This window comes from Cordyceps fumosorosea, assembly GCF_001636725.1.
Source record: "Cordyceps fumosorosea ARSEF 2679 chromosome Unknown scaffold_13, whole genome shotgun sequence".
Lineage (NCBI taxonomy): Eukaryota > Fungi > Ascomycota > Sordariomycetes > Hypocreales > Cordycipitaceae > Cordyceps > Cordyceps fumosorosea.
In genome coordinates, this window is record NW_017387313.1 from 257,967 (window position 1) to 284,433 (window position 26,467).

The 26,467-nt window shown below is 56.5% G+C and overlaps 9 protein-coding genes across 9 annotated transcripts; 6 read left to right on the forward strand and 3 right to left on the reverse strand.

Moving 5' to 3' along the window:
• Positions 1–2,301: 2,301 nt before the first annotated feature.
• ISF_05462 (SH3 domain containing protein) lies at positions 2,302–4,147 on the forward strand (the record flags this gene model as incomplete). The annotated part of the gene is made up of 3 exons (XM_018849067.1): positions 2,302–2,459; positions 2,509–2,592; positions 2,647–4,147. The coding sequence occupies 3 exons, from the start codon at positions 2,302–2,304 to the stop codon at positions 4,145–4,147; spliced, it is 1,743 nt and encodes a 580-aa protein (XP_018703638.1).
• A 1,074-nt stretch (positions 4,148–5,221) lies between these two features.
• On the forward strand, positions 5,222–6,361 carry ISF_05463 (Scavenger mRNA decapping enzyme; the record flags this gene model as incomplete). Its single annotated transcript, XM_018849068.1, has 2 exons — positions 5,222–5,303; positions 5,415–6,361. 2 exons carry the CDS (start codon positions 5,222–5,224, stop codon positions 6,359–6,361), a joined length of 1,029 nt encoding a protein of 342 aa, XP_018703639.1.
• Positions 6,362–6,481: 120 nt separating this feature from the next.
• Positions 6,482–7,332, reverse strand: ISF_05464 (Gamma interferon inducible lysosomal thiol reductase GILT; the record flags this gene model as incomplete). Its single annotated transcript, XM_018849069.1, has 3 exons — positions 6,482–6,812; positions 6,888–6,967; positions 7,066–7,332. The coding sequence occupies 3 exons, from the start codon at positions 7,330–7,332 to the stop codon at positions 6,482–6,484; spliced, it is 678 nt and encodes a 225-aa protein (XP_018703640.1).
• Positions 7,333–9,130: 1,798 nt separating this feature from the next.
• ISF_05465 (Hexokinase) lies at positions 9,131–10,832 on the forward strand (the record flags this gene model as incomplete). The annotated part of the gene is made up of 3 exons (XM_018849070.1): positions 9,131–9,324; positions 9,374–9,391; positions 9,446–10,832. The coding sequence occupies 3 exons, from the start codon at positions 9,131–9,133 to the stop codon at positions 10,830–10,832; spliced, it is 1,599 nt and encodes a 532-aa protein (XP_018703641.1).
• Positions 10,833–13,730: 2,898 nt separating this feature from the next.
• On the forward strand, positions 13,731–15,950 carry ISF_05466 (Major facilitator superfamily; the record flags this gene model as incomplete). The annotated part of the gene is made up of 5 exons (XM_018849071.1): positions 13,731–14,542; positions 14,594–14,879; positions 14,939–14,963; positions 15,043–15,229; positions 15,311–15,950. 5 exons carry the CDS (start codon positions 13,731–13,733, stop codon positions 15,948–15,950), a joined length of 1,950 nt encoding a protein of 649 aa, XP_018703642.1.
• A 325-nt stretch (positions 15,951–16,275) lies between these two features.
• On the reverse strand, positions 16,276–18,670 carry ISF_05467 (pre-mRNA splicing factor CEF1; the record flags this gene model as incomplete). Its single annotated transcript, XM_018849072.1, has 2 exons — positions 16,276–16,614; positions 16,670–18,670. 2 exons carry the CDS (start codon positions 18,668–18,670, stop codon positions 16,276–16,278), a joined length of 2,340 nt encoding a protein of 779 aa, XP_018703643.1.
• A 1,599-nt stretch (positions 18,671–20,269) lies between these two features.
• Positions 20,270–22,107, forward strand: ISF_05468 (Major facilitator superfamily domain, general substrate transporter; the record flags this gene model as incomplete). The annotated part of the gene is made up of 3 exons (XM_018849073.1): positions 20,270–20,517; positions 20,576–21,951; positions 22,010–22,107. 3 exons carry the CDS (start codon positions 20,270–20,272, stop codon positions 22,105–22,107), a joined length of 1,722 nt encoding a protein of 573 aa, XP_018703644.1.
• Positions 22,108–22,634: 527 nt separating this feature from the next.
• ISF_05469 (Bis(5'-adenosyl)-triphosphatase) lies at positions 22,635–23,327 on the forward strand (the record flags this gene model as incomplete). Its single annotated transcript, XM_018849074.1, has 2 exons — positions 22,635–22,694; positions 22,797–23,327. The coding sequence occupies 2 exons, from the start codon at positions 22,635–22,637 to the stop codon at positions 23,325–23,327; spliced, it is 591 nt and encodes a 196-aa protein (XP_018703645.1).
• Positions 23,328–23,383: 56 nt separating this feature from the next.
• ISF_05470 (serine/threonine-protein phosphatase 2B catalytic subunit) lies at positions 23,384–25,307 on the reverse strand (the record flags this gene model as incomplete). The annotated part of the gene is made up of 4 exons (XM_018849075.1): positions 23,384–23,396; positions 23,461–24,359; positions 24,419–25,008; positions 25,130–25,307. 4 exons carry the CDS (start codon positions 25,305–25,307, stop codon positions 23,384–23,386), a joined length of 1,680 nt encoding a protein of 559 aa, XP_018703646.1.
• Positions 25,308–26,467: the final 1,160 nt, after the last annotated feature.

Consider the following 26,467-nt stretch of genomic DNA (forward strand, 5'->3'; position numbering starts at 1 on the left):
GAGGGGCAGGTAAAACTGTGTACTGAGGAACGAACTAGAGGAATTGGCGATGAATAAGTTTCTTGCCAGCAAGAATGCTGCAAGGGACGAGATTCTGAAGTGTCAGGTTCCAAGCACATCTAACTATATGCAGGGGCCTGGCCAATATGTGATGCGATGCAGGCGCAAAGACAGAAAAGTAAACAAGAACCAGATGAGGCACATTGGCAGCCCCAGCCAGCCAGCCAACCCCTGCCGAGCTAAAATTATCACCATGCAGTCCTGGCCCACCAACAACTCATAAAAACAATAATCTCAAGGAGAGACAACGCGGCAAGAGCGCCGAGTTTTTCCTCTGACAGAGCCTCGGGGAAACAGGGATAGACATTGTCTCTGGCGAGTGAGCGATTGTGAAGACTCTTGGGATTGGCGCCCGCCTCCAGGCCCGTGCCGCGCTCCACGGGCTGTTGTGCAGGAAAGCTCCAGAACAGAAACGGCCCGTACAGTAGCGCAAGATAGTTGACAACTAGTTACGGATAGTAAGTTATTTATTAGTGGGAGTTATAGTTTCGTTGAGCATGGCCGTTGGGGGCAGAGTTGGAAGAAGCGAAGCTTGATCAGGCAGGTCTTTTGTTGTTTGGTGTTGTCTGGCTGGCTCTGCTTGGGCTCAATATTCTTTGAAGAACTTGTCAAGCGGCGTAGACTTTCAATGAATTCATAAGCGTATATGAACCGACAACTCTGGGGAGAATTTCTTTGGTTAGTCTCGTACACTCGGCTTGGAATTGTGTGTCACTCTTCAGCAGCTGCCCGCCGACTTGAGCTCTTTATTTTTACTGGTACTCCGTAGTTATTACACTTCCACATTACCAACTTCTTCAACTTCTGGTAAATATAGTCCTTCTTACAGCACCTTGCAAATACGAATACCAGTAACAAGAGATACTGCTTGATAACCCCCCGTCTCATGTGCCGGGCGCGCCCCCATCACCTCAGGACAAGCCCCATCCCCCGTCCCAGGTACCAGTAGGTCGCTAGTTAGCTGCAGCCAAGGCAAGGTACCACAGCCCAAACGACCAGGGTTCTCTTACCAGCCTGTCCGCCCATTCTCGCACGGCCGTTTTTCGCTCACTCGAACTGACCAGTTCCCATTCCCATTCCCATTCCTTTTTCCCTTTCCCTTGTGCGGCTCTCTGACTTCTCTCTTTTTCCCTTCCGCCGTGTCCCACGTTTGAGAAAAAGGCGCACCTCCTTCCCCCCGCGCTCTCCCAAGCGCACGCACGCACCACACACCAACGCACCGCGCACCAATCTTGGGGGTCTGCATTGGGCGTCCTCAAGAAAAGTGCCTTGGGAAGAAAAAAAAAAAAAGAAACAGGAGCCCAAAAAGCAATTGCCGTTGCAGCCAGAAGAGAGTCCATCCTCATTTCCTCTCTTGCGCCTTTTTGGGTTGCGCGCAGACAAGTCGCAGCCTGCTTGCCCTACCTCAGTTTCGTGACATTGTCTCGCCCGAGCCACCTGTTCGCCGTGTTTCTTTTTCCAGGCGCCTTGTTCCTGCGACTACCTTCCTTTGACCTCCTGAGCAGCCCAGACTTGCTTGTGCACTTCTCGTCTCCGAATTCAGACTTTTCAACATCAAGTATTGCTGCTGTTCCCGCGTCTCCTCGCGCTCGGCCTGGCAATCGACCTGCAACCCCCTAATCCGCCATCAGCGTGTTCGCCGAGCAACGACCGAAAAGGTACCCCGACCAGCCAAACGTCAGGAGCCTTCCTGACGGTGCGACCACAACGACGACAACCGGTTTTACCTAGACATCAAACGCGCTTGAGTTACAATCACGGTCTTCTTGTTGGAGGGATTCCTTGTGTCTTTGCGTCCTTTTCCCCCTACGCCCACGGCATCCACACTCGTTTTCTTCGCCATACAACTGTCTCTCGTTTCGGCAAACGCCAACCATCTTTACTTCGCCTGCCCATGCGAATAATTTCACGGCGCCTAATTCACCATACATGCCGTCCTGTTCTTTCAAGATCTCCATCATCGCCTGTTCTGCGGTCAGCTTCGGCTAACGACGCATCAAAGACGACATTTCGCCGTTTACTGTTTGCGCGACGACTCAAGCAAACACAACTGCCGCGCAAACCAACATCCCGAGCCTCGCTTCCGTTATAATACTCCCCTTCCGCCTAATCGAATTTCACTCGAACACTCCTAGGATATACGCCTTGTCTGAATCGCAGATTATCACAGCCCTCTTCGCAACCATGGCTCGCATCAATGCGGTGCCATCCAAAAGAGGCAACAGACGGAGACACAATGGAATGCGGCCCTCGGCCCTGCAACTAGCGCTGTTTTCCGCCATGCCCTTGCTTTCAACGGCCCAGACCGGTGGGCAATGTGTTCCCCTTCAAGGCACCAAGCTTTGCCCTGCCTTTGATGGTGCCTCCGTATCTACGGGCAAATCTATGCTCAGCACATAGTATGTTTACTTATCTCAACTACAAGATCCTCCCGCTAATTTGCCATAGCCCGTTTATACAATACGTCTCCGATGTTGCTTCCTTTGACAAACAATTAGATAGCTTCATCAAGACAGATTACGTTCAATCTCGGTACGTTCTCTAAGCCTGACCAAAGTTGCAGGGAACAAATTCTAACGTTGGCAGATTTGAGGGGCGATTTGGGTGTGGTGGCGTCGACCTGCGCAACTCTAGCAACATGTACGCTCGCTGGACTACGACTGTTATCTGCAGCTCCATGGTTCAAATGTCCGTCGAACCTTGTGGACTAGCTGCGAGTGTCTCGAGACCATTGTGCGCTGATTCCTGCGCCGAGTTTGCACAGAGCGAGGCCTACATCACCTCTAATAGCAATCTCTGCCGCAACCCGAGAGGGGATGTTGCTGATCTGATCCGAGCTGACTACACAGTCTGTGGTCTGCCCGTCAAAGCCCTTGCTGGCGACTGCACTCCAGCTTCCAAGAACGAGGTCGAAAACTGCGGATTCGGATCCAGCACAATTGGGCTCTGCGGATACTGCGGTGCTGGAGGCACAAACTCTACCGACACCTGTTGCTACAACTCAAAGGCCGAATCTCGTTGCGAAGGTGTGAAACTTCCATCCATCACAGCTACCGTCCCCCTCACGACTTCGACTCCCACATCCACCGGTTCCAGTCCGACTTCGACTTCCCCCAGTGGCGAAAACGGCGCTCCCCAAAGTAACCGCCTTAGCGGAGGAGCAATTGCAGGCATCGTCATTGGCTCTCTTGCTGGTGTCGCTTTATTGGCGCTGGTTCTGTTCTTCTGCCTCCGCCTGGTCCGACGACGCAGAGCTAATAGCAGTCAAGCGGGGAGCATCTTCAACCAACCCTCGCCGGCCAGGAAAATTACACCAGCCATGGCCCAGCAACCCCAAAGTGCTCCACAAGGCTACGAGGTTCTTCCTGGAGGACGCATCGCGCGGATGTCTGCCCTGGAAGGACACTCTGGTGGCTCTCCGTCCCAGCATAATAAGAGCCTTTCGACAACTGGAGGTGGCAATCGGCCGGATAGCAGAAAGGTCACAGACCAGTCCTCATCAGACGAATACGTCGACAGCCCCGAGTTCGAACATCGCGACGCTGGATTGCGACCACCGCCCATGACTGCTAGAAGACATGGATCGCTATCAAGCGGCTCTGCTCTCGGAAGTGACGGCCAGATGTCACCTCTTAGTGCGGGGTACTCTTCGCCGCAAGGCTTTGGCAGCCAGCAGTCCGAACAACTGCCATTTTTCAAGGACTATTACTCGCAAGACGATATTCATCCTGGCGACAAGGTTGCTGTTCTGTGGGCTTACTCCCCTCGCGCCGGCGACGAATTCGCTCTGGAGAGGGGCGATATGATCAAGGTCGTGGGCATCTGGGACGATGGCTGGGCCACCGGCCACATGCAAGAGCAGCGCGCAGAGGAATGGGAAGCTGCGCGAGCTGCACAGAGAGACAGCGGCGTCTCCAACTCTTCAGTGCGTGAGGATAGTCAGAGCCCGCCTGTACCGGCGGCCCCGGAGTTGAAGGCCTTCCCTCTGGTCTGCGTCTGCCTGCCACAGCATTGGCGCAAGACGATTGACGGAGACGGGTCTACGGACGCTGGCTCTGTTGGATCTCCTGCTGGCCAGGCGAGGTAACCCATAACGACATTCCCTGGCTATTTTTACTCCAGTCTTGCATACGAAAGCGCACTGTTAGGTACATTTTTGCAAACGATTTGCGACAGTATTCTATTCCGCGTCTGGCTCTTTAGCCTTGTTTCTCCACGACTTTTCCGTTTGACGACACTTTCTCAACCGTTCTTGCCAGCCGAACAACCGCATCCCTTGGTTCAGAATGCATGAACCAGGGCCTCCTGGCACCTCCACGGATGAGACATGACGCGCAAAGCTTCTATTACAACCTGGGCTTTCTTCTTCACGGTTTCGATTCATTCGTTGTTTATACCCATTGCTCGGCGCCCGCAGTAGGCTTTTTGATTCTTTTTCTTCATAATCCTTTGATTTTCGCACACGCACACTCTCTCGTTTCCGGACTCGCGCCCAATTTTACGGCTCGATTGGTCTTTGACAAGCATTCAAGGAGCGTACATAATGTCTACGACTGGGACTAGATTCCGTTTAGAAGATGCGGGGACATACTCGGTCTTTTATTCTGGGCTCTTGTTACATGTAAATAAAGATACACTGAGGCTATCCGCCTCTCTCTTTTTCTCTCTTGTGTGTTGAGTTGGAAATGGGCATTTCATCTTTATGCACATAGCACAGGGTGCGGGTTTTTCATCCCCCACGAATATTCTTCGACTACTTTTTCTTTTAAATAGCTTAGATACCAATGGTAACTCTTTGTACATGGTGCACATCTTCTTCCCCTTCTTCGGTCAAGTTGAACAATGTTTCGTTGCCTGACCAAACCGCCTGTTTCCCCACCGCCCTATTTCCTCACACTTCCATACCACGAGTAATGCTTATTAGATCCTGTTTGGAATAATTCAATTTTAATTACAAACACCCGCTTGGACAATTTAGGGCTGGTTAGGTAGCGACTTTCTTCCCTGGAGGCTGCCATCCGCTGTCGGCGGAGTGAATGCCCCTCGCGTTTCGTTTTCCGTGGGGTTGGTGGGGTTGCCTCTCAAGATTCCAACTCACTTGCACAACATCCTCCAAAGCAACCTCTCGGCCTTAAATCCACCGAACCTGAACACAGAAAAGATGGTGGACGAAAGCATCGACATCAAAGCCGCCTCTGAGGCGGCTGTGGCCAAGTTTCAGCTCGAGCGCGTGCTCAACCAAGGTACGTTTCCCAAGGATAGCCCCCTCGCACTGGCGGTTGCTTCTCGCGCCAACATGGGAAAACGGTCGTTATGGCTGGGAAACTCTCCCCTTCTAACGTAAAAATCTATAGACCAAGGCGGCCGCCGCACGTCCATGCTCGGCACGGTCGACGGGCGGCCGGCGCTGCTCGTCGTCGAGCGCGCCCCGTTCCCGACGTCCGAGGGCTACCTGGGCCGGCTACCGGGCTCGCTCGCGCGGCTGCGGAACCTGGGCGCCAACGACGTCTATAGTTGGCACATGGCGCAGACCGGCGCTGCGGACAACGATACCCCGTCCACCGCCACCGGTGACGACTTTTACCCGGACGTCAAGATCAACCTCATCTACCCGTGCACGGAGACGCACGTGAAGAAGTACAGCAAGCAGGGGGCGCGGCTGGTGACGGAGACGCCGGCGCTGTACCGCGACAAGGTGCGGCCGTACATGGAGGCGAAGCGGGCGGAGGGCCGGCTGAACTGGGTCTACAACATCATCGAGGGCCGCACCGAGGTGGAGGACGTCATCTACCGGACGCCGCTGGGGCGGGCGGGCGACGAGGGCTTCCTGCTGCTGCCGGACCTCAACTGGGACCGGTCGACGCTGGATGCGCTGCACCTGCTGGCGCTGGTCGAGCGGCGGGACCTGTGGTCGCTGCGGGACCTGCGACGGCGGCACGTCCCCTGGCTACGGCACATGAGAGACGCAATCGTGGAGGCGACGGTGGCGACGTATCCTTCTATTGAGGCGGACCAGCTGAAACTATATGTGCACTACCAGCCTACGTACTATCACTTCCACATCCACGTCGTGCACGTGGCGCTCGAGGCGGGCGCGACGCAGGCGACGGGCAAGGCGATCGGCCTGGACAGCATCGTCGAGACGCTCGAGGTCATGAAGGGGAAGGGGGAGGAGGAGGCGGGCATGGACGGCGTGTCGCTGACGTACACGCTGGGCGAGGCGAGCGAGCTGTGGACGCAGGTGTTTGCGCCGCTCAAGACTGCCAGGCCAGCTTCTCGACCGCCAGGACAAGGTCGTTGACCGAGGAGCCGTGGGGGCAGTACTCCCACTCGCCGTTGTTGCGGATGCAGTAGACTTGGTTGTCGAGGCGGAGGGTGCAGCTAATGGTGGCGTTGACCTGGGAGGAGTGACGAGGTGTGGTTAGAGAGCTGGAGGTGAGAATAGTGGGAGGCAAGACAAAAGACATACGTCGGCGGAATGCTGAACGCTGCTGCGCAAGAGATGCATGCCGTGGGCGCCGTCGTCGCGGGTGGCGCACTCGTTGAGCTTCTTGATGTCGATGGCGTGCTCGAGGGCGCAGTCCTCGACGAGGGAGCGCTCGGGGACGTGGGTGAAGTCCTTGGTCAGGCACATGACGAAGCCGAGGCTGATCTTGGGGTCCGGGTAGAGCTCGCGCGCGCAGAGCTCGATGATGTTGCCCAGGCACTCGGAGGGGCCGTGCTTGCAGCGGACGCCGTCGTCGTCGTCGAGGCTGGTTCGGGGCGCGGGTTAGCAATGCTAAACTGAGAAAGATGGGTGGAGGAGAGGAGGAACATTTCCCACGTACGAGCCAATATATGAGAGTTTAAAGTCGACCTTGTCATAAACCTGCTGCATGGCAGGGAGGATGAGCTGTCGCATAGCGTCCTGTGGCGCGAGAGAAAGAAGTTAGCTGGGAAACAGCAACGATAAATATCGTGCGGTGTGCCTGCACCGTAAGTGTATATGGGGAGGCGGTTACGCACCCTGGTATCCGGACATTTGCTCATGATGTGCGCCTCGAGCGGCACCTTGCGTCGGCCGGCGCCGCCGACGACCGAGGTCGCCTCGCGGGAGAGCTGGTCGAGGCGGTCGCGGACGTCGATGTTGTAGGTGGATAGCAGGCTGTAGCAGATGAGGACGAGGGCGAGGACGGGCAGCCAGAGGCGGGTGCGTCGTCGGCGGACGACGGGGACGGTCATGTCGGCGGCGCGGGGGCGGTGGTGCAGCGGTAAGCGGCGCTTCTCGTCCATGGCGAGAGAGAGAGAGAGAGAGAGCTATGGCTGGAGTTTTGAGTCTGTGCTGTCGGAAGATGGAGAAATACTGCCGAGAGCGCTGGCTGCTTGATGGAGGGATGAATGAATTAAGGGCCGCGTGTTTCGAATGGTTGGTTGAGGCCGTGGCGATGGCGTTATACCTGGGGTCGTCCGAGACAAGGTCGGCGGTGCGGCTGGACTTGTGGCGGCAGTGACTGAGACGCTAACAGTTGATATCACCATGACAAGGCAAGCAGCAAAACAGAGCATGTAACTGAGTACGAGGTATGTCGTACATAGAACATAAAGCTATTTCTAGACCTTTAGTTTCAGTTAGATTTTTTTCCTCCCGATTTTTGTCTTGGCATTGGATAGTGCTGTGACAGAGCATGCTAGAGGCTTTTGGTAGCTGGTGATATGGGTGGTCCCTGCTGGACAAGTCGCCACTGGCCAGCAGTTGATGAACACACCCACTGGCCCAAAACTGCCGAGGTTGGTTCTCTACAATCAAATATACAGGTTGGCGCCTAGCTAGACACTACTGGGTATTATAAATTAAGAGCTGCTTTTTTGCAGTAGTTGCATGAACCAAGACTTTTGCAGGTGACCTCCCAGTGCACTAATAAGAGCCCCATTCAGTGTCAGGTGCGCTGTTGATGGCCATGATGATGAATGGCCCTTGTTTGTAGAGGGACTTCCAGCGGGACTTGACGGCGCCCCCACTGAATGAACTGGTTCGTATAAGGTCAAGACAACCTCAGTGGGGGGGCACCGACCAGACGCCCTCCCGCATCCACCAAACCAAACCAATTAATCAATCACTGACCACACCGTTGTCGAGACTACGAATGAACCATCCTCCAGGGCAAATCAGAACCTGGTTTCCTGCAACCGTATCACCAAGCCATTCAACACTCAATGCAATGCAATGCTGCCCATCTGGTTGCACCGCTGCCGTGCCGTTTGCCTCTTCCATCATCCTGCGTACGCGATCTGATCTGCCTCGTCCCGGCCAAGGCTTATTATCCCGGATATTATAACCCGATGGCTGAGTGAGCCAGCCAGTCATGCACTGACGCCTCGAAACAACCACCCGTTCCCACGCGCCGCATCTTGTTTCCCTTCCCCACGAAACGTTGCACTCGTGCAGGGTTGAGATCCAAGCCGACGATGCTCACGCTCATGCCACAATAGGCATCTGCCTTGTCACTCGCTGCTGTTCCCTTTTAGCATAATTCGTCACCTTCTCTATCCAGCTCCTGCACCGTCTCCCACTCCACTTGGTCTCATGCACGTCGTGCCAACCTTCGTGCGGGGGTCTCCCTCTTATAAACGAGTACCATCACCACTCGTGCTACCCATCATAGACGCCTCAAGGACACCTCAGCGGCAATAATCGCATATAAGAGAGACAACTCGTATCCAGTGTACCGCCCTCTCGCCGACACTAAGCTCGGCCCCGTTTCCCCTTGACAACTCTCTATCACGACGACTCGGACGGCGTTGGGCTTTATTATGGGGACAAGCTCCATGCTCAAGCTTTATTTGGAGTAGTTACCTCATCGACCCCGTCTATGACATTTTGTCCCTGCTTCATTCAACCTTTCTCATTTCGAGTCTTGAAATCCTCATCTGCGACCTGACGCTATTTATCCCCGCCGCACAACCCCGCGGCAAGACGACTCGCGGCCTCTCCCGACCGACCCGCCTTGCTTGTGGCGAAGATGATACATTGACCCCACGCCATTCGCAGCCTTGCTCACTTGCCCAACTCAAACCCTAAAAAAAGCTCGCCATGGCGGCTACGCAGGAGCAGCTCCTGGCAAAATTCCTCGAGCCTATCCATATTGACCTCCGAACATGCCATGCCCTGACCGCTGGCTTCTATGATTGCTTCAAGGCGCTGGCGGCCAACCCCACCGATCAGTTCCTCCCCACGCCTATATCTGATGCCATCCTGCGGCCCATCGCCGACACTGCCTGCGGAAGGTGAGTTGCCGGATGAACGTTTGCAGCCTTCACTTCTAACTCGCAACAGAAATCTAGCCATTGATATGTAAGTGTGAAGCTTGCTACCTTGACTACGACACTGTTGACCATGTCACAATAGTGGCGGAACAAATCTCCGAGTTGGTTTCATCGAGCTTCTCGGAAAGCAGTCAGGCGCCGCCAGCACCAATGGCACCAATGGCACCAATGGCGTCAACGGAACTCATGGAGTTGCTCATCTGAATGGCACTTTGCAAGCCCCGCCAGCTCGCATCAGACGCCTCTTTGAAAAGTCATGGCCGATTGATAACCAACTCAAAGATGACAACGCCGAGGCCCTCTTTTGCTGGATCGGCAAGCATATTGCCCAAGTTGTTGGCGATGCGTACGACGAGCTTGGTCTATCCAACAGTGAGCCGCTTCCTATGGGTGTGACTTTTAGCTTTCCCTCCCAACAACATTCACTTGCTGAAGCCACTGTAACATCGATGGGGAAGGGATTCACCATTGCCCCAAATACCGATCTTGGGGCCAGCCTCGAGAAGGGATACGCTGAATCCAAGCCGGCTCACCTACCCGATATCAAAGTGACGGCAATCTCAAACGACTCGGTGTCCACCCTTGTCTCGTTCATTTACAACTTTGGCGGGACCGTACAACAGCGCGCCAGTATGGGCCTAATTCTAGGAACTGGCTCTAATGCGACGGTACCACTCAGACTTAGTCTGCTGCACCAAAGCAAGTGGCCCCGAAATATTAACGTCCTAGATGGCGAAAGCCTCAGCGACGTGAAGATCGCTGTCAACACGGAGTGGAGCATCAACGGTACGGCGCCCCCGATGCGTAAACTAGGTCTCGTCACGCCCTGGGATGACCAGCTCTCCGCTCAGACGGAAAGACCTGGCTTCCAGCCTTTAGAGTACATGTCAGCTGGGAGATACTTGGGTGAGCTCGGACGCATAATGCTGGTAGATTACATGGTCAACACCTTGGGTATGGCGCGAGACACGTTGCCTTCGGCTTTGGTGGAACGCCATGGCCTTTCAACGACGTTCCTGAGCCACTTCAAGCCTCTAGAACACGGCAAGCTTCTAGCCAGCTTGCGCGCCGAGCTGCCTGAATCAACGGGCAAGGACGGTTTCGTCTGGACGGAACACCTTGCCGAGGCACTGTACAGGATTGCCAAGGCGATCGAGGTTCGCGCTGCTGGTGTCATTGCAGCGGGTACCGTGGCCCTGTTGACGCTCTCTGAGGAGCTACCTGCCAAAGTGACAGAGGCGGTGCCAACGGCGAAGGAGCTAGGCGTCGGATATACGGGCGGTTGCATAGTGCACTTTCAGGATTATCTGGAGGACTGTCAGCGCTTTATTGACCAGCTTATAAAAGAGCGATTCGGTGTGGCTGGCACCTACCGAGTCGTGCTCAGCCCGTGTCACGACGGCGGCATTACGGGCGCCGGTATCTTGGTATCCGCGGCATCGGTCAGTACAAAGACTGAAGCGGCGTAGTCTGCCGTGGCCGGTTCGGGTTATCAACCCGAGATCGAGGGCGAAGGTGCTTTTGCTTTGCACATAGGATAGACAGCACATAGGTACTGCTTCTCAATAAAATCTGCCGGCTGCGGTGGCAGCAGGGCGATGATAGGCGCATTGCCGGGCTAACTTAAAGAACCTCGTGGTGTCTTTGACGTGGATCTACTCGATCTATGGTTGTGTTGGCTCGAGGTGAAAAGATCATGTCTATCATTTCACTTAGCTTACAGATATGCCCCAGTATTGGCTGCTGCACGGCTGCCATCATTGCTATAGAGCCCAACACATGATACCTAGGCCATTGATGGTCAGGGCTGTGGCTGCGGGTTATCGGGGAGTGTCGGCGACGTCGTTACACTCACTCGTTGGCCAGGTAGGATATCGCTGACAAGTTTGCCTCACAGAAAGAATCGCGTCGATAGCGTATCGACCATGGTGTTTCGAAACTAGGTCACGAAGCAACTAAGACATTCCAGAGATGAGCCTGGGGTAGGATCGCGAGTTAAAATAGCCCGCGACAAGCGGTAGCAAGTCACATGCGCCTGCAGCCGGGCCAAAAGGAGCAAGTAGCATCAATTTGAGTCTCAAACCAAATGGATGGCAAAGACCCAAAAGGATACTGTGGTTTACAATGGATTCAAAGGATTCAAAATGTTCTATATATGGCTGCTAGCCGGGTTATTCCCACTGTAGGCTCCTTCGCTGTTGGTCGTTGCAACTGGTTGGCTGTCCACATACATGCGTCCTGGAAGATCACTCGACCAGGACTGCACTCGGGATTAGCATAGCCCGTTGGCCTTAGCCTTCCCCGATCCAGGTTGTGTCGCCGCATGACGCCTGCAGGTACTGTCATGACAACTATCACGCAGCAGGAAGGTCTTACGCGCCGCTATCATCAGCGCCCTGGCTCTCACGTCAACATGTTCTGCCGTGAACAGAGAGACTGGCCATGACAGCTCAAAAGCGAAAGCGGCCTGGCAATCCATGGGATGCTACACCGACAACGTATCCGGGCGAGCCCTGTCCCACGGCGCGGCGGTGCCCGGTGGCGACACGGCCCTGACCAACGAGGTGTGCCAGAACGCCTGCCAATCGGGAGGCTACTCGATGGCCGGCAGTGGCGAGTGCTGTACACGCCTTCTTCTAATGAGCTCAGGAACATGCTAAAGAGTTGGCGTTGTTGCTGACTGTGTGACATAGGGTGTGGCAACGAGATCGGCAGCGGCAACGGCCCGGCGCCGGATGGCCAGGCTCAGTGCGACATGAAATGCAAGGGGAACACGGCCGAGACGTGCGGAGGCCCCAATCGCTTGACGGTGTACCGGGGCGCGTCCGACGGCGGCTCGGGTGGGAAAGCGAGGCCTCGCTTACAACAACAACAACAACCCGAGCAAGAACGCCAGGTCCTCGGCTTCAACGAGCCAGACCTGACCTACCCCGGCTCCGCCAACCTTGTGCCCCGCCGAGGCCGCCGCCGGCTACCTCGCCTACATGGCGCAACCGCCGCTCACATTGGGCATGCGCGTTGGCACCCCTAGCGTGCTGGGGAGCAACGACCGCGGGTCCTTCCTCCGGCGGCAACTACAACTCGCGGACGTGGACGGGGTACTTTTTGGGAAACTGCACGGACTGCCGGTGTGGGTGACGGAATTTCAGTGCTACGGGACGGAGGACGAGCAGGTGAGGTTTCCAAGGGAGGTGCTGCCGTGGCTGGACGAGCAGGGCTGGGTGGGAGCGGTATGCGTACTTTGGGGCGTTTCCGGGGTTGCTGGTCGGTCAGGACGGGACGGCGCTGTCGGCGCTGGGGGAAGCGTATGCGACGATATAGGTGGTGTTAAGATGAAGGTGGAAGTGCTGGACTTGACGATGTGGTGCCTGCTTGTGTGTTGCGGAAGAGGGGGGGGGGGGGCACCGCAAATGTAGCTGGGGACGCCGCACAGGTCCGCTTGTTACATAGAACCTGGCATGGTCGAGGAGAAAAGTACCAGGTCACCAATCGTGCTCTCGACTTTTAGCACAGGTGATCGGAGATGTGTAGACTTTTGGAGCTGTACGTGTATGCGCCGATAGCTCGGCCACGGCACGGCCCCGGCCCGGAAGTCGCTGCACCGCATCGAACGGAACCTCGCCCTAGAAATACGACGAGACCCTATCAGTGGCAAGAAGAAAACAGGCAGGTTAGAGGTACGGGGGGTCCAATACTTGATGGCCGGGTGACTCCCTCCGTGTGCCGCGGACATGCATGCAATGCATGTAATGTCTCGGGAGCTGTCCGCCGAGTCAGTATAGCGTCCTCTCCACGAGAATGGCCTCGCCACATTCCCTCACTGGCCGAGCACGATATCTACATCATTGAGCGAATATCCGAGCACAATGCTATTTTCAATGCTTGTGAAAAATGTCGTGCCTATAGTGTGGAGTTGTTGCTGTGCCTAGCAATTTTGGGGCGTAATGACGAGCTTGATGCAGCGCTCACTAAGCGACCGCGTTATCGGCCCCGATGACCCTTGAACAGAGCCCCCGGGAAGTCGGCGGGAAATTTGCATGCAATTTTTGCGGTCAATTTTACTCGTCTTCCTCCGAACCATTTGTCTCTTCGTTGTCTACCGGCGCATATCCTTCAATCATCCATTCGTGAACTCTTGCCTCTTCTGCACGCCGGTACCGGGGCTATCGTGACGGCGTGACTTGGAATGCAGTGTTGATCGAATCCCACGCTACTCCATACTCATCAATCAGTGGTATTTTTAACCCTTGCTTGGACGGAAATCGTGCCACTTGCTTCTCTTCATCAATCGTCTCAACTGTCTCAAATCGTCTTCTGTCTCGTGTCGCCCAGCACCCGTTTCGGACTTTGGCCGCATCGACCGAAACATGGCAGCTCACGCATCCGGCACGGCGCCGACACAGATCCCCGCGCGGCCGCCGCAGCCCGACGAGGTGGATGAGGTCCTGGCTAGATCCCTGGACGCCTATGCCCGATCGTTGCCGACGACGATGCCGTTTCTCGAGGCCGAGCCGGTGCCCGTCCTGCTTCCGCACGACGAGGTCGACGAAGCAAACGGCGGTGGTGGCGGCGGCGGCAGCAGCAGCAGCAGCAGCAGCAGCAGCAGCAGCAGCACCATTACCACCACCACACCAGAGGAGGATAGAGACGGCGGCAGGCATAAGCGCAGCAGCAACGGCAATCATGTCAAAAACGACGACGAGACGACCCCTCTCCTCCGGGACCGCGACGCCAGCGGCTGCTCCGACGACCCCTCCGCCGCTTCATCACCGCGACCGTCACCGCTCTTCCTCAACGGCGTCTCGCCCGCGCGCTTCTGGTGCATCTTCGCGCAGATCCTCGCCTCGCTCTTCGTCGGCTGCTTCGACAGCACCGTCATGGCCTCGTCGCACCCGGCCGTCACCGCGCACTTCCGCGCCGCCCACGCCGCCGCCTGGCTCAGCACCACCTTCCTGCTCGCCTCCACCGCCTGCCAGCCGCTGCTCGGCCGGCTGTCCGACGGGCTCGGCCGCCGCCCGCTGTTCCTCGCCGGCGTCGCCCTGCTGGCCGTCGGCACCGCCTGGTGCGCCGCCGCGCCCACTCTTGCTAGCTTTGTTGCTGCGCGGGCGCTCTGCGGCGTCGGCGCGGGGGGAGCGATCGCGCTCGGGAGCATCATGACCAGCGACCTGGTCCCGATAGAGTGAGTTCTTATCAAGCCGGGGCGGGGACGATCTTGCTGACAGATGGACAGACGCAGGGGATCGTACCAGTCCCTCGTCAACGCTACCTGGGGCACGGGGTCGGCCCTTGGCGCCGCAGCCGGCGGGTGGCTCGTGGAGACGGTCGGCTGGAGATGGGAGTTTGGCATCCAGGTGCCGCTTCTCGTCCTCATCTTTGCCGCCTCCTTCGTCGCCATCCCCCACGACATTGGCCTCCGCGGCAAGCCCCGCAAGACCGTCCGCCAGGTCCTCCGCGAGTTCGACCTCCGCGGCTCCGGCCTGCTAACCGTCGCGACCGCCGCGTTTATCCTCGGCGTGGTATGAGGTTCTTCTCCGGAAACGGTTCAACATGATATGCTGACTGTAATGATTCGCAGAATCTCGGAGGCGCCATCCTGCCTTGTAAGTTGGCTCTTCACTTACACAAGACGTGACGGTCTGTCGCAGTTCCCACCTACTTACTTACACACAATCATCGTAGGGTCTCACCCCATCGTCATCGCATCTCTGACCACCTTTGCCGTCGCGTTCCCTACCTTTCTCTGGGTCGAGTCGCGCGCGCCAAGACCCATCATGCCGCTGCATCTCATCACCAAGACGCCCCACGCCAACCTCATCTTTGGCAACTTCATCGCCTCCATGCTCGCCAACGCGATCCTCTTCAACATGTAAGTGGTGCTGTCCTAGCACAAACAAACATGCTACACATACATACCTGCATGTAAATGCTGACCCCATCCGAACCCCAGGCCCCTCTACTTCCAGGCTGTCCTCCTCACCTCCGCCACCACCTCCGGCTTGCGCCTCGTCGTCCCCTCCATCGCCTCCTCCGTCGCCGGCGTCTCCACCGGCTTCCTCATCACCTACACCCGACGCCTCAAGTGGCCTCTCCTCCTCGGCGCCTCCCTCGCCGTCCTCGGCAACCTCGTCCTCCTCCTGCTCCTCCGCCGGGACCTGCGCCCCGCCGCGCTCTACGTGCTCGCCCTCGTGCCCTCCAGCCTCGGCACCGGCTTCCAGTTTCCGGGCACCTTCATGGCCGTGCTCGCCGCCAGCCCGCAGGCCGAGCAGGCCGTCGTCACCAGCACCCTGCTGCTGTGGCGCAGCCTCGGCGGCGTCCTCGGCGTCGCCGCCAGCAGCCTGGTCGTCCAGGCCGCGCTGCTGCACCACCTGCGCAGGCTGGTGCGTGGGCCGCGACGGGACGAGGTCATCGAGGCGGTCAAGAGGTCCGTGGAGGTCGTGGCTGGGTTGGAGGAGCCGTACCGCGAGCAGGTGGTCCGCAGCTACGAGGCCACCCTAAGGCTGACGTTTCTCTTCACGACCGTCATGGCCGTCGTCGGCTTCCTCCTGCTCGCCCCCATCAAGCTGAAACGTCTACCTGCGCGAAAGTAGGTCGCGGTCGCGGTCGCTCGTTGCATAGTGTTAAAGTTGATCTTTCCCAAAAAGTTGTGTCCATTTTGAAGGGTACCCATGGAACCAATCTGCGAGTACGACACGAGGAGAATTTTGTCCCAGGCAAAGTATTGTCGGACACTACCCAAGTCTGAATAGACGACGTCTCTGACACAAGAGTCGCCATAGCATTGCATCTGCATAGTGCATAGAATACATAAAAATGACAGGATCCATGAATGAAAGCCTGAATCGAGCCCCTGCCGTGTCCAAATGTTGTACCCAGACTGAAAACGAAAAAAAGAAACACAAAGTATACAGCCGCTTATTGATGGTATCCGTTAGCGCCTCGCCCTGCTATTAATGTATCTAGCTCCTCCTTTGCCCTGCGATAATCATCCTGCGCCTCACGCTCACGACGGCTGACAAAGTCCAGCTCCTCGCGGAGGGACTTGAGGCGCCTGTTAATGGCGACGTCCTCGGAAAGGGCCAGCGTCTTGAAGCCGCTCAGCGCGATCCGAGCCTTCTCCAGCGCCTCCGCCGCCTCCGTCGTCTTGTCCTTGAGCATCTTTTGGCGCTTTTGGTAGCCCCCAAGATGGAGGCTCAGCTTCTTTTCGAGCTTGGCGCCCTGCTCGGCCAGCGACATGATTGAGTCTTCGCAAACCTGTAGGCAGTTAGAATCTGGAACCGGAATGTGAAGTGGGCAGTGGTGTACATACGTGAAACGAAGCTCTTATCGCGCGTTGTTGCTCTTCCTCGTCTGCGCCGGCGTAACAGCCAAGACCTAGCAGTGTGTCGTCGGCGGCGCGCCCGGTAAAGGCGCTCTGCATGCTCTCAAAGCTTGGCAGCTTGGGAGTCTCGGCCAGGATGAGAAGACGCGCATCGGCGAGCGCATCGTCACCAATGTCGTCGAGCGGCTTGACAGCTCCCTTAACTTGTGACCCGGGAAGAGGGTATTTGGTCGCGTCATTGGCCATCAGAGCTGCGGCTTCCTGAGCAATCAGCCGCTCGGCGGGATTTTCCAAACTGCTTGCGTTCTTCATCAAAGTTGAGATATCAACTATCGGTGTTCGCGGAAGGTCGCGCTGCATGACCTGCGTCCTGCGTCGTCGTTCCAGCTCTTCGATGGCAGCCTGGCGCTCCCGCGCTCGACGGTCCCGATCCGCAGCATCTTCCTGCCGCTCCTCGACGGTCATGGCTTCGGCTTGCTCCTCAGGTAGCTCTAGCTCAAAGTCCATGTCCTTGGGTTTAGGCAGGGCGGCGAGGCCCGACCGTAGTTGATTTCGCACGACGGTTTCTCGATTTCTGATATCTTGCGGTGTTGCGGACACCATTGACATACCATCATCGCGATTCAGCGCAAAGGTGTCTCGAGGAGTCCTCATCGGTGTTTGGCCCGGGCGGCCAGGAGTGGCACCGATGCCGTTGGGTGCCAATGGTGTAGCCATTGGGTTCGGGGTCGCGGTGGTCTGTTTCCTGGGGGCAATGCCATCAAATCCAGTCGAGCTCGCTCCTTCGTGCAGCGGCGTGTTCTCGCCGCCAAGAAGGGCAGACTTAGTCTCGTTCAGCGCTCGAATGTTGCGAATCTCGTTGGCTATGTGGTCCTCCTGCGCCGGAGCTCTGGGTGTACGAATAGGCGTCTCGCTATTCAGGGTAGAGTATGAGTTGACAAAGCCACGAGTGGCGTCATTTTCACTCTGTCTTGCCCTGGTATTGGCAGCCTCACCTATCTTGCCCATCTTGACGATGTCTTCGAGCTCACCTTCGCTGACCTGCGGCGCTGGGAGATTTAGCGCGCGTCGCTTGCTTAGCTGCTCTGCCTCTCGTATCTTTTGCATTTGACCGGCCTTGATTGCAGCCTTTTGTGTGTCAGATTGACTTTCCTTGTCGCCCTTTCGCTTCTTTCTCTCGCCGTCGTCGCCTTCATCACCCTTGCGCTTCCCAGCGAGCTGCTTTTGAGGGTCAAAAGCCTTGAGCTGCGCTTCGTTGGCCACCTTTTCGTCGGTTGTGTCGTAGAAGCCGGGAACGGCCTTCTTCTCGAATGGAATATCTGCATTGTAATCCATTTCGCCCTTCTTGCGCGTTGTAACCTTAATATTGATACCGGCCGTCTTGAGCTCGCGTCTCTTTTGCAGGGTTGCCATGCGTCGTGATTCCTCTTGTTGGCGCTCTCGAGCCTTTCGCTTGGCCTTTTTACCCTGTGTGTTGGCCAGACGGGCTCTGGCCTCGCTGAGCATCTCCTTCTCATCCTCGTCGAGATCAATGGTGTCGGGTCGAGCCGGTTTGGTTTCGGGATCGGGGTCTAGCTCGCCAGGGCGCAGTCTTCGTACATCATCGGCACTGGGAGCCTGAGTTTCGCCGCCGTCGGGGCCCATTAAACCGAGGCTGGATGATTCGCGGGCCTCGGCCTCGTCGAGAAGCTTCTGGTAACGCTCGAGACATTGGTTGGCAGTGCGACCGACGATGGGAGCAATGGTGCGCCACTGGGTGGGCATAATCTTGGCGAGATGCAATAGCTTCTCATCTTCGTCCTTGCTCCATTCGATCTTTTTGATGCTGGGGTCAAGCCACTCGCTCCATCGAGCCTTGCACTGCTTGGGTGTCTTGCGCGCGAGCAGCGAAGACACGCGCGCCCATTGATTCAGGCCATATTTTGAGACGGCGGCCTTGAGGATCTCATCCTCGATGTTGGTCCACACGCCACCCTTGACGACGGGCATGGTGGCGGTTGTGATGAATTGGGGATGCCGTGGAAGTCGTAGCTATACAGAGTGCCTTGTCGCGATGCACAGAAAATATTGAGATGGAAGTGGCGCGTAGAGCTGCTGAGTCATCAGGTACGTACCAACAGCCACGAGGCTCACCTGGCAGCCAACGGAGGGAGCATTCGTGTTTCGTCAAGGCTTTGGTGCAAGGGCTTTATTTTCGGAATAATATGCTATAATATATTTTTGGTGTGATTGGAGGACAATTTATTTAAAAAGAAAATGAAAAACAACAACGACATCGACGGATGAGTACCGATCAGCCACTGGGTAGACCTGCCTACATAGGTATGTAGCTGTTGCCATGCTTGACATCACTTGATGTGTCGCCTAGCATTAATTGGGCATTGACACAGTCATACCGCAGCTCAGTCCGATATACATACCCCTGCAACATGATTGATGTTGATGAAAAACAGTCCGTCTTTGTCAGATTACGAGGCCTGAAACAACAGCAGCAGTGTGTCGGGCACTGTTGGCGTATCCACGTAAGCAGGTGTTATCTTGGAAGTTGAGTTGGTGCATACATCAATTGAGCACAGATATGTGGCAACTGCCGACAGGTCCAGTGATTGCCTCGATTTAATTGATTAGTGTGTTGTCACTAATCAGGTATAACGTCATGGATGGCGACACTCAACGGAGGGACGGCGACGGGTAGAGACAGGATGCCGAAGGGGTACGGCAGCCGTCATGCGTGTCCGGCCGGACGTGTGTATAGAAGGCGGCGGAGTTTGGGGACCAAAGTCCATCCATTGGTGCCACTCACAGGGCATGACAGCGCAAGCCACAGCGTCTTCAGTAGCACCTTGGGGGCCTGAGTCCGCGGGCATGCCAGGTCGGATTATATATTGGCTGACCAAGCCAAGCTGGTGCTTTGCCTACGAAAAGGTAAACGGTCATTGTTCTAGTTAGATACATACGTTAGCTGCCCTTACCAGGCGGAGCAGCCCAATCACAGTGCAGATGGATAAGCTTCAGGGGAGTTTAGCAGGCTCACTGGAAGCATTTTAGCGTATTTGACAGGCCCACACACACTTAAAACACCACCTCTTACAGCGCTGGGCATTCCCTTTCAGGCTTTTGCATTGCATGGCACCACGATTTCCTCCCTGTCAGGCACCTGCTTAGCCGTTGCAACCTCATCCCAAGCAGTCGGAAGTCCGCCCACCCGCCCACATCATCATACGCCTAGGCCTCGGTTCCGCCTCCCGGCCGGGTCGTCCGTCGCCCTCCTACTAAACCTGGTCATCGTCCGCCCACTCCGTCCTCATGGCCTCCCTTGTTTCCTCTATGTCTTTTTGCTTCGCCGGTCCAGCTTTCGCATCGCACGTTGGGAATTTCGGTACCACCAATGAGCGCGCCAAGTGGCTGATTGTCGCCCACCTATGAACATCGCGCAATTCTTCGAATCAAGTCGCGACCAACAGATTTGTCTCCGCCGCTTACTACTAGCCGTGGTACCGATAGCAACGAAAACGACATCGCGTAAAGCCTGCCAAGCGAGTACCACGCCACGCGTACTACCCTCAACGGGCCGCACACCCTTTCGCAATGGTGCAACGAAACGGCAAGGCTGTTCGTTCCGCCAACGGCCATGCGACCAGCGACCCCGATGAGACGAGTCGCCTGCTCCCCAATGGTCATGGCCCGGAAGAAGAACGCGACAAGCCGGTGTGGGATGGCCTTACCGAGTTTGAACACCTTCCGTGGTGGCGCCGACCTTCTATCTTTTGGTTGATGGGACCCTATGCCATCTTCACCCTCGCCTTTGGCGGCGTCATCGTCCCCAAAGTCACACTGTGAGCGGTTCTCGTCGTCGCTTATGCCCCGAAACCAAACCACTGACCATCGTTCAAGTATCCTCGACCTCGTCTGCAACAAGCACTTTGCCGACAAGGCCGCCGCCGACCCCAGCTTCCACCCGTCCCCCATCATGGGCGCCGACAACCCGCAGTGCAACGACCCGGACGTGCAGAAAAAGGTCGCCGAGTTCATGCTCGTCATGAACCTCCTCACCGGCACGCTCAGCGCCATCAGCGCCCCCAAACTCGGCAAGCTGTCCGACCGCTTCGGCCGGCGGCGGCTGCTCGCCGTCGCCTCGGTCGGCGGCATCCTCGCCGAGGCCATAACTATCCTCGCCGCCAAGTTCCCGCAGGCCGTCGACTACCGCTGGCTCGCCCTCGGCGCCCTCTTCGACGGCCTCACCGGCTCCTTCACCAGCGGCAGCATCCTCGGCCAGGCCTACGTCAGCGACTGCACCCCGCCCTCGCGCCGCGCCGTCTACATGGGCTACCTCCACGCCTGCCTCTTCACCGGCATCGCCCTCGGCCCCCTGCTGGCCGGCTACTTCATCCGCGTCACCGGCAGCGTCCTCACGCTCTTCTACGTCGTCCTCGTCTGCCACGCCAGCTTCGCCCTCTTTGTCGGCTTCGTCGTCCCGGAGTCGCTATCCAAACGCCGCCAACGGATCGCGCGCGACAGCCACAACAAGGAGAAGGCCGCCCGCGCGCACGGCTCCCGGAAGTGGCTCGCGACCATCCGCAACAGCCAGCCCTTCGAGCCGCTGGCGATCCTGTGGCCCACCGGCCCCGGCACCTCGTCGCGGCTGCGCCTCAACCTCGTCGCCCTGGCCATCACGGACGCCGTCATCATGGGCTCCATGATCTCCATCGGCGCCGTCCTCATCCTGTACACCAAGTACATGTTCGACTGGGACACGTTTGAGATCTCCATCTTCGTGTCCGGCCTCTCCTCGATCCGCGTCATCGTGCTGCTCGGCGTCTTCCCCCTCGTCAACTACTGGTTCCGCGTGCGGCCGCGCCGGCGCCGCGAGCGCGAGACGGGCCAGGCGTACGTCGAGAAGACGGGCGGCGCGGACAGCGTGGACATCTGGACCCTGCGCGCGGCGCTGCTGTCAGACACCCTGGGCGCCCTCGGCTACGCGCTGGCCCGCAGCCAGCCGCTCTTCGTCGTCAGCGGCATGGTGACGGCCGTGGGCGGCCTCGGCAGCGCCACGATCCAGTCCGCCATCACGAAGCACATCCCGCCGTCGTCGGTGGGACAGGTCCTCGGCGCCGTGGGCATGCTCAATGCCCTCGCCCGCGTCGTCGGCCCTGTACTCTTCAACGGCATCTACGCGATGACTGTCAAGAGCTTCCCCCAGGCCGTCTTTGTCATGCTTCTCTGCCTGTTCAGCATCGGGCTGCTTGCCACCCTTGTCGTCCGGCCTCATGGTAAGTGATTTTTTTCAAGACGCCACTTCAACGCATTGCTCTTCTAACATGAAGGTAGTTGTCTGGGAGCACGAGAATGAGGCACCGGAACCTCTGCCTGATGAGACGCCCGAAGCGGCGGCCTTGGCGCAAGAGACTGAACCGCTGATCGGCTAACTCGCAGTTTAATCGATTTTTTTTTCCAAATATATATATGCATGCTCGTTAAACACGGATCTTCATATCTTCTTTCCGCGATATATACGGCTCAAAATTTCTCTTTCTACAAGTTTTGCTGATTCATCATGTCTTGGGCATCCATTCTCGGCGTTGGTGGCGGGTTGGACATTTGTGTTTTAGCATAGAATTGGACGCATCAATGCTGGCAATAGATGTCAAAATACGGAATTGCAGGAGGTTTCTCGATTACAATCAAAATCCATAGGCTACTTAATAAACAGTCACCATATTGCCCAGATTGTTAGATTGGTGGTTGATGACGATGCCCAGCCTGTGGGTCCGTACCTGGCCTTGGCGTCACTGCACTTCGCTTCACAAGCTCCCCCGACCAACCGATCCCACAACATTCTTGCGCATGTTGAATCGTGACGAGTAGTATGATTTTACATCGCCTAGCTTCACGCAAGTCAAGACTACTTACTACTCGAAGATTCTCGGTGCTGCCAGCAACACAACGATCCAACATGTTGAGAAGCTGCGAGGGCGAGGAGATCAAGTTTGGGACACACGTCGTCACCAAGCAGGTATGGTTAATAAGCATCAGCCCCATTTCATGACCACCAGCCTTAAGCCCCCCCCCCCCCCTGCCGTCACGAGCATGCCCATGCGCTAATCACCTCTACCAGGCCTTCTACCGGTCGGAGCACAGCTATGCCATCGTGAACCTCAAGCCGCTCGCCCCCGGCCACGTCCTCGTGTGTCCGCTCACTCCGTATGAACGCCTCGGGGACCCCGCACCCGTGGAGCTGGCGGACCTGTGGAGTACCGTGACGATGGTGCAGAAAATCCTGGGCCGCATTTACTTCAAACCCGAGGACGGCAGGGGTAGCTTCACCGTCGCGGTGCAGGACGGGCCGGAGGCCGGCCAGACAGTGCCGCACCTCCACGTCCACGTCATCCCGCGCGTTGCGGGCGACATGGGCGAGAACGAGGCCGCAAATGACGAGATATACACCAAGCTGGCGTCGGAGGAGGGCAATATCGGCGGCGCATTATGGGACCTAGAGAGGCGGCCGCAGCCGGGTGGTGGCATGCCACGCGTGGAGGACGCCTCCCGCGTGGCGCGGGAGCCGGAGGATATGCATGCCGAGGCAGAGAAATACAGGGAACACTTTATGAAGCTCTACGGTAGCTGGTGTGATTCCAGACTTGTATAGACTTTACAACACTGTTTGTAAATGTCAACCAACTGTGTAGAGTGGCTATAGGAACATTATTTTCGCTCCCTATAGGGGCAGGAGTTAGCAAAGCGTCCACTACTCTCAGCCTTCAGGCGGGGACTTGACTTACACGCTGAGTTTTCTCGAGAGTGCCTGCAGCTTCTTATCACCATCCGCGTCCTTCATTGCCTGGGCCAATGCACGACTCCTCTCCTCGTCCGTCTGGCGCATCACTTCATCTGCAGACGGAGGCAACCTTTCGTTGTCCAAGTCGACTTTGTGAGCATCATCGAAGCCATGGATCGCGTTCTTGATGCCTTCGGCACCCAGCATAAGGGTTCCGGCAGGCAAGCGACCGCCAGACGCAGACTTAAGCTCCGAGACTCCCTCTGATTCCTCCCGGAGAACACTAAAGACGCGCGAAAGTCGACCAATGGCGAGGATCTTATTCCTGAGCGCGCGCCGCCGAAACTCCAGCGATTCTGTCTCGTGACTTCCTGGCGTAACGGCGCTAGGGGAAGTCGAGCCTGTCTCTTCCTGCAGCTCTTCGTCGGAGCAGATGCTTAGCATAGCAATCAGCATATCCATCATTTTCTCGCCGACAAAGGGTAGTGACCATGAGAAGACGTCCATGAAATTCGGGAGCCAGAACGGATGCGCGGTATGGTTGAACTGTCGAATATTGATAGTGTTGTTTACGTATTTCAACACAGCTGCCTTATTGTTGTACATGTCGACATAGTTAGGCGCGGAGAACAGTGTGATGACACTCGGAAAGCCAGTGTTTTGCGTGGTGCGATACATGCGGTAACCAGCATCCTGTGCCTCGTGCGCGCGAATAACAGAGAGGAGATTGTTTCGTTTCAGGAAATCGCATACGGCATGGTATGTATAGAAGTATGAACAACCACGGACGTCATTGTGGCGGAAGAAGTCAGTGTTGGTCTCTTCGCCAAAGTCTTCGGCGGGATCTGCCCAAAGCAGATCAGCCATCAAGCCCTGGGTTGGGGGTTCGCGGAAGCGATCAAGCTATTTATGCATGTTGAATTAGCGACAAAGGTCCGGCTTAGCAAAGTCGGGCATCAAACCTTTCGTAGGTCGTCAAGCGTGTGTAATTCAGGACTCAAGCCGCCGTGAATGCAAAGGAATTGCCTGTTGACGGTGGCGGCGAGCGGCAGATTGCAGAACGACTCGATACAAGCATCATATATAGCCCTAGAATACTTGTGCTCGCATTCTTGCTTGAAGCTGAAATAGGCCGTCAAATGACGACACTCGTGATTTCCTCGGAGCAGAAAAAAAGTATTCGGATGGTGGATTTTAAGGGACCACAGGTAAAAGACGCATTCAATGCTGAAGAATCCACGGTCAACATAGTCGCCGAGGAAGAGGTATTGCGTAGTCGCCGGGTCACCCCCCACTTCAAAGAGCTTGACAAGGTCGTAGAACTGGCCGTGGACGTCGCCGCATATTGTAACCGGGGCCTCGATCTCCAGCAGGGTGGGCTCGGCGTGAAGCAGCTCGGAGCCGGCGTTGATGATGAAGAGCGCTTGCTCCTCGGTGAGGCGACCCTCGCGAAACAGGTGGTCTTTTAGCAATCTGAGGTTCGGCTTGGTGCGCGCTTCGTCTTCGTAAAATTGTTCATCGGACAGAGGCTCCCAGGCCGGCGGTTCGACGCCTACGGAGATAGAATGACCATCAGCTACTGGCTACTTTTGCGGGGGAATACCATCTAGTAGGGGAATAGAGAGCTATCGTATGGTTCGGGATGGAGCGTAGCGGCAGCGGCGCATTCTAACCTTTGCAAAAGCGTTCCTTGGTGCTAACTTGGGTACCATCGTCCAGCGTATGAGTGGAAAAGTCGATGGTGGGGACGGGCTTCTTGAGCCGAATGGCACGAATGGCATTGTCAACCTGGCTGGTGCCGGCCGGCTCCGATATGGGCGGCGATGTGGCGAGATCGTCTTGGCTATCCATGTCTGGGTATGCTGGTGGTTGATGCTATCTTGGGGAGGGAGGGGAGAGGGGCTTTGATGGCGATATTGACATTGTGCTAGTAATAATGGGTAACCGGCTGGCGTGGCGGGGTAGCCACGGCTCTGCCTCTGCGAACCCAGCACCAACGCCAGCAACGGGAAGCACCTACTAATCTGAGGTAGGGCGGCAGAGCGGGCACACGACAGCCTCACTGCCAGGTCTATTGTGGTGGACGAGGAGGAGGTAGTACCAAAATGGTGGCATCTTTCTCTCTCGACCGATTAAGTTGCTCGCGGAAACCTTTGTAGGTGGAGTACGGAGTAGCAGGTGATGCAAAACTATTTCTGATAAGCCCTGAATTTTAACATTCGCCTATACAGTGTCTCACGCAGCATCCAACACTGTATGCGTTTACACCGTAGAGGGCCCATTTACCGTTGCGCTAGCAGCAGCCACTCTCAAAGAACGGGTTGCCGACAGTAAACACACACAAACCAAGTAAACAAATGAAACAGTGTCCGGAAGAACACCTCGATACGAGGCTATGGAGGCAACAATTATTTTAGTTTCAGACCGTTGGGAGCCATGTTGCGCTTTGTCGTATGCCGGCCAGAGCCTGTTCCTCGCACGGCATCCAAAGAGCGGCGAGCGGTGGCAGGCCTCCGAAGACTAACAAGCAAGTGGCGCGGGGCAGCAGGCCAGGCGGCTTTCGGCCACGGTGGGCGGCTTATCAGCAACAGCCAGGGTGAGACACCCAGCTTCCCAGGCTGGTCGAACTCCCGATGCTGTTGTTACACAGACACGGAGATGGTTGTTCGCGTGGATCAAAATATTTGGTTGTCGTCTATATTAGATCAGTTGTTCAAGTAAAAAGAAGCCAGGCACTGAGTAGATTTCGCCCTGCTGCGAGCATGTCACGCTTGTCTGCCAGCTGGTCGTCCATACAGTTAAAGGCCAGTCCGCCACTCATGCAGGCCAACATCATTCCTGGTCTTGCAAATGAAAGCCGTTTTGCAATTCAGGTGTACCTTAAATCATGCAACCCTGGGATATCCAGATCATCAAACTGCATGCAGCGTACATACATTGCCACTGCTGCAGGACATTGCGGCATGCGTGCATTCTTGCCTATTGACTTTGATGTGAGCACATACAGTGTC